Source organism: Tupaia chinensis, unplaced genomic scaffold, assembly GCF_000334495.1.
Source record: "Tupaia chinensis unplaced genomic scaffold, TupChi_1.0 Scaffold000445_1, whole genome shotgun sequence".
In the NCBI taxonomy this organism is placed as follows: Eukaryota; Metazoa; Chordata; class Mammalia; order Scandentia; family Tupaiidae; genus Tupaia; species Tupaia belangeri.
The window spans coordinates 234,923-240,715 of record NW_006159950.1 but is presented as its reverse complement, the minus strand read 5'-3'; the positions used below and the strand labels follow the sequence as shown (position 1 = coordinate 240,715).

Sequence of the window (5,793 nt, the reverse complement as noted above, 5' to 3'; positions counted from 1 at the left end):
GGCCCCGGGGGCCGGGAAAGGCCACAGACCTGTCCAGGCTGGCCCTGCCGCCGGGAGCCTGGCGCCATGGGAAGGGCTTCACGTCAGCCTGGACACTGCTTCAGCCCGGCAGTGGTACCGGACAGGGTGGATTCTGGGGGTCATGAGCGTTTACTGCTGGCCAGGTGCCTTGGGTCTCCACAGGGACCCCCTCTCCTGGCATGCATCCGCAGACAAGGCCAAGCCTCCAGTCACTTCTGACACTACTGGAAGTGGCCTGGGCCGGCCAGAAAGGTGCTCCCCGGCTCAGCACGGGAGTCCCTGGGGACCACTGTTGCAGACACCTGCCAGCCTGGGTCACTGAGTCACCGGAGCTCTGCACTTGATGAGCGCGGGACCCGAGACCCAAGACCACCTGCACTTGGTGGCGCCTGGTCTGAGGGGTTTTGTGCACATGTGCACAGGAGAGCCCAGGGCCTCACTGACAGTCCCCAGCTCCCCCCACGCTGCAGAGGCCCTGCAAGGCTGGCTGCTCCAAAGCGTGAAGCCAGACCACACGGCTTTAATGAGCGCCGGGCTGTGCTGCTGCTCTGGGCTGCAGATCATTACCGGCCAGCTGCAGGGCGAGAACACAGAACTGCAGCCGGGAGGTCACGGAGCTAACGATCTAATCCTGCCTTCCCAGCAGCCCCTCCCCGCCCCCAGCTCTCTGCAGCTCCCTCTGTTCCTGGAGCCAGGCCAGCACCACCCTCCAAGGTCAGAGCAGTGTGGCTGGCTCCCCCTTTGCGGGAAGAGGATGGGGTCGTTTAGTCGAAGCCATTAGGCCTAGCCCTGGTCTGGCCAGGCCCCAGGACCCCACGGCTGCCTCCACCTCCTCTCTGGTGACTGCAGGCTGTGGCCAGGATGCCGTCTGCCATTGGGGCACACACGGCCGAGCAGGCGGGCGCGCCCAGGACTCGGTCCCACTGCCGGAGGTCAGGGACACACAGCGGCACTGCCATCAGTACTCTCCTAGGCTGAAGGGCTTCCGGGGTCTGGGGCTGCCGCGGCCATCTGCTGGGCTGGAGATGAACCCGTCGTGTCTCAGGGCTCTGGGAGCCGGAGACAGCAGGGGGAGGCAGTTCCAGCCCAAGGGCAGAGGCAGGTACTGCAGAGGGTGAGGGCAGCCATTTTCCTCTGGCTAGGCGGGTGCTGCCTCCAGGCTGGGCCCACAGGCAGTGTGACCTGCAGGGCTGCGGGCCAGGGCTTCCACGAGAAAGGGGGTCGCAGAGGGTTGTCAAAGCTGCCCGGCCTCCCTTCCCTACTCTGGTCCCCAGGGCAGCTTCCAGAGCCACCTGGGGGCAGTCCAGCCCTGAGCCCTCCCACAGTAGGGCCCGGAGGGAACAGAGCCAAGACTGCTGTCCCGACTGACGCATCTCCAGCATGTGGTCCCGGAAAGTCGAGGAGCTGGAGCTCAGCAGAACCGGGCTGTGGCTGGCATCGCCGTGAGCAGGCTGAGGGCCCCGCCCATGTGGGCGGGCAGGTCTGGCCATGGCTGTGAAGGCTAACACGGGCTGTGCTGCCTGAAGGCACTGAGGGTGAGGGAGGGCGGGCCACCTGAGCACGGGTGCAGAGAGCCGGTGAAGGCTCGGAAAGGCACGGTACTGGGGGGCGCCACCCTGAGGGCACCACACGGAGCGGCTCCATAAGGCACCTGGACGCTGAGCGGGCAGAGACCGCTCCACTGCCCGAGGGCAGAGCAGGGCGGAAACTGGCCTCCGGGGCGGGGCCTTCTCCACTGGGCAACAGGGGAGGACCCTAGCTGGCTGGGGGGCCGGCGGGGAGGCGGTGGGTCTGGGAAGCACGTGGCGTATCTTTGGCTGCTGGGGGTGGGGGCTTTGGCCCCTTGACATTCTTTGCCCCCCATGGGGTAAGGCGGCAGGAAGGGGCGGCGAGGCGGGGGGCCAGGAGGGATGGCCTAGTCTGACCAGTCGTCCTCGTCGAACTCGGAGGAGTCGTCCTCGGAGTCGCTGTACTCGACAGCAATGCGCCTCGACAAGATGGTGGCCACGTCGTTGCCCACGACGTCTTTCTTCTCCTGCTCTCGCTGCTCCTCGACCCTGCGCAGCTGGAAGCCTGCGGGCAGAGAGGGTGACGCTGTGCATCCCCAGCTCGGGACCGCTGGGACTGAGGACTAAGGACAGGAAGGGACCTCCGGGACAGCCAAGAGGGCCGTGAGGAGCAGAGCAGAAGGGAAGACGGGGGCTTTCCGGAACTGGCTGGTCTGGGTGTGGGGGGCTGCCTGCCCCTCCCCGGCCCCGCAGGCGGGCAGCCTGTGTCCTGAGGCGTCACGGCCCTGATCTCCACACCATCTGCCCAGCCCCCCACTGTCACCCAGAGCAGGCGTTCCCTGGGGCTGACGAGCAGAGCAGGGCCCACCGCTGTGACCCCTGGGGTGCAGAAGGGGACAGCCGGGACAGGCATACCAGCCCAGGAAGGCCCACCGGGACAGAGGTTCTTGCTCCTGTCTGAGCAGACCTGGCTAGGGGCAAGGGCTGGGATGCAGCCTGTCCCTCCCTTCCACACTGTCCCCTTCACATTTAACTGCCCCTGCTGCACCACTGAGCAGGCCTCCAGGGGAGACCGGCCACCAGGGCGGTTAGTGCTGCCCGGGCTGGGGCAGACTCTTGGCAGACTGGGTCAGTCCCCAGTCTCATGGGGCCAGTGGGTTAACGCAAGGCCCACTGTCCCAGCAAGCCGCCCCACGAGCTGTCTCTTTTGTGCTTACTCTGCCACGTGAGGCCACCTGCTGAGTGACACTGCGGCACGCCCCTGGCCAGATGTGGGCACCTGACCTTGACTTCCAGCCCCCGAGCCTGAGCCTGGCACATCTCAGGTACTGGGAGTGCCGCGTGCCACCTTTCCCCGGGAAGGTGCCCATGAATACCCAGCACAGACCTGCAGGGCTTTGAGCGTCCCGGGGTGAGAGAGAAAGAAAGCTAAATCTATGCTTTTTAATTTCGCGATAGGGCACGCGTGCTGTCCCAGCAAGCGAGTGAGAATCGCCCCTGCCACCCCTCCTCCTCTCCTCTTCATGGGATTTTGGGCACACGTGCACGGGCACCCGGTACGATTAAGCCACCAGAGTGGGACACGAACTGGAAGCTAGCCACGGGGGACCCAGTGCCTCAACACCACCTGCTGGCCCTAAATCTCCCCATTTGTAAGGTGAAGCCCTTTTCCAAGCTTCTCCGAGGCCTGAAGTCCAGTCCCCTCTCCCTGATGAAAGTTGTTCCCAGAAGGGCACAGAGTCTGCCACCAGCCCCGCTGGCCATCCACCCCACCCCAGGAAGACGACCCCTGGCCCAGACCCCGCGTTTACCTTGACGAATGGCTGAAAGCAGGTCACTGCGGGCGTCGCTCACAGCAGGCAAGGAGGACTTCGGCTTGGTGGCATCAGGAGGTGGCACAGTGCATGATAAGCCAGAATTAAGCCTCAAGGAACCATATCACATCTGATTTGGTACACAGTACAAAGCTCTGTATCCCTGAGGACAAAACAGTGCGGTGGTGGGGGCGGGATGGCCACTGGGGGCAGAGGTGGAGGAGCTGGAGGTGGAGCAAATCCCGGTTTGGGGGCTGCTGGGATGCCCAGGGGAGGAGCTGGGGGTGGGTGGCCAGGGCTGACCACACTGGCCCTCTTGGGTCCAGCCATGCCAGGTCCTCTGTGGCTGTCTGCCGGGTAGCTGAAGGTCACAGAGAGAGACGCCGTCACTCAGGACAGACACCCCCACTTGGGACCAGGAGCGAGCTCGTCTGCTGACTGCCACTCCCAGGCCCGGATGGGAAGGAAGGGGACTGCCATGAGTCGGACAGGCATGGGTGGGGCCCCCATGGAGCAGGAGACACCCCGAGAGGAGCAGGCCCGCTTCCTGTGTCAGGCCAGGGCTGGCTGAGGAACCCCAGAGCCAGGGCTGCGATACACGTGGGAGCTACTGGGGTGAGATCCCACCGCCCAGCACCAGCCGACTCCCGGGCTAGCGGTCGCCAGGGGGTGAGAGTGGGCCGGCCCAGGCAAAGGCACCTCTCTGCATGCAGGAACCTGTAGGGTCTGTGGACCTGGGCAGCGGGCGTGTGCCCACCCAGTCAAGTGAGCCAGAGAGCAGCCAGCAACCCTGCTGCTCCAGTAAAGGCAGGAGGGAGGCTAGGACCCAGGCTCTGGGATCTGACTGGCCAGTCACACCTCCTGGCCGTGCGAGGTTAGGTACGTGCGCTGACCTCCCTGTCCTCGGATTACTGATCTGCGACACAGGGACAGTACAGGACTGACCCCGGGAGGACTCCTGTGGGGAGCAGGTGGCGCGCACAGCACGAGGCCCCACGCTGGCACTCACCCACTCCGAGGGAGACCTAAGCAGCCCTGCCTGCCTCAGCTCTGTGGTCCTGGGTGCTGGGCCCGGTGCCGCGGCATGCACCCTCACCTGAACTCTGCCGGCGGGGGAGCCAGGCTGTCCTCCGAGAAGGAAGACGGCGAGGACGCGGAGTCCGGCTGCGGCGGGGGAGGGCAGCTGCTCGCATCCATGCTCTCGACAGAGCCGACGCTGCCGTTCTGGTATGCCAGGGTGTGGGGGTGCCTGCGTGCCCAAGGCCAGAGACTGTCACGCGACCCCAAGTGGCACCCTTTTCCAGACACGCACGAATGGTAAACTAAGTGTGTTCCCCACAGGTTTCCCGTTACACTGAAACTTCACATTTACACACCTCCCAGCATGTCTGCTGGGCCACCTGTGTAACTCGGCCCCGGCCCCCACAGGCTGCCCTTCTCTCCAAATGGCAGGCGCAGCCATGCCCGAACCCCGGTCCATCTGGCTGTGAATGGCGAAGCCAAGCCCTACAGGCTGGAGAGCTCAAACCGGTGAGAAGGCAGCAGCCTGACTCCAGGGCCGGCAGGCCTAGAGTGCTCACAGAGACGAGCTGGTGCCGCGGGCAGGTCGCCGTGTGGCATAAGGGCGGCCTTGCTGCCAGTCTTTCACCCAATGCCCCCAGGGTGCTAGGGCTCAGGGGTCTGCTCTGGTGAACTGCAAAACTTCCATGAGCCAAAGACAGCTAGCTAGCAGGGGGCCAGCAGGTGGCGTGGTGGTCGGAGTACCGGACTCCCACATGACCAACTCTGGTTTGAGTCCTGGGCCTGGCGGCTTGCTTCTCACTGTCTCTCTCCCAGAAGAAAAAGAATAAAAAATAAATACTAAAATTAAATAATTCCTTTGAAAAAAAAAAAAAAAGGACAGCTAGCAAAGTCTGGCCTCGCATGTTTCCACAGCTGCTGGGCTCTGTGGAGGTAAGCTCCAAGGGAACCGAGCAGCAGGGACAGGCCAAGCCAGACACCCCCCGATGTGGACCCTCAGGCTGGGGCCAGGCCAGTCCCCTTCCCAACAGGTGAGCTGCAGCCCAGCTCCTGGGTCCTGGACAGAGGCAACGGGAGGCCCACTTCTAGCCTCACCGTCCCACTGCACAGGACACACATTCTCGATATGCGAGCTTCCGACTTGAGTCACTGAATCGACCACAGGGACCTGTCTGATGGGGGCTGGGCCACGGACAAAATGGTACTTTGTACTGGGAAGGGACGGCGATGAAGGCACCTCCCGGGCCAATATCCCCGAAGAGAGAAAGGTTCACTTTTCCTCTCGCCATCTTCACCACTCTTTAAAACAAATCTCTTGGGGCCGGCAGGTGGCAGGGTGGTTAAGGGCACTGGACTCCCACCTGGCTGAATGCGGTTCAAGTCTTGGACCTGGAGGCTTGGTTTCTCCCTTTCCCTCTCTCTCTGTCTGG

General features: G+C 63.8%; 1 protein-coding gene across 1 annotated transcript in view; it reads right to left on the bottom strand.

The window, feature by feature from the left end:
- Positions 1-5,793, bottom strand: part of WASF2 (WASP family member 2) — a gene marked incomplete in the record, with an annotated part of 27,426 nt that overhangs the window by 761 nt on the left and 20,872 nt on the right. Inside the window, 4 exon segments of the mRNA XM_014590441.2 lie at positions 30-2,094; positions 3,341-3,430; positions 3,520-3,704; positions 4,440-4,592. Coding sequence (XP_014445927.1) covers positions 1,937-2,094; positions 3,341-3,430; positions 3,520-3,704; positions 4,440-4,592 — 586 coding nt within the window.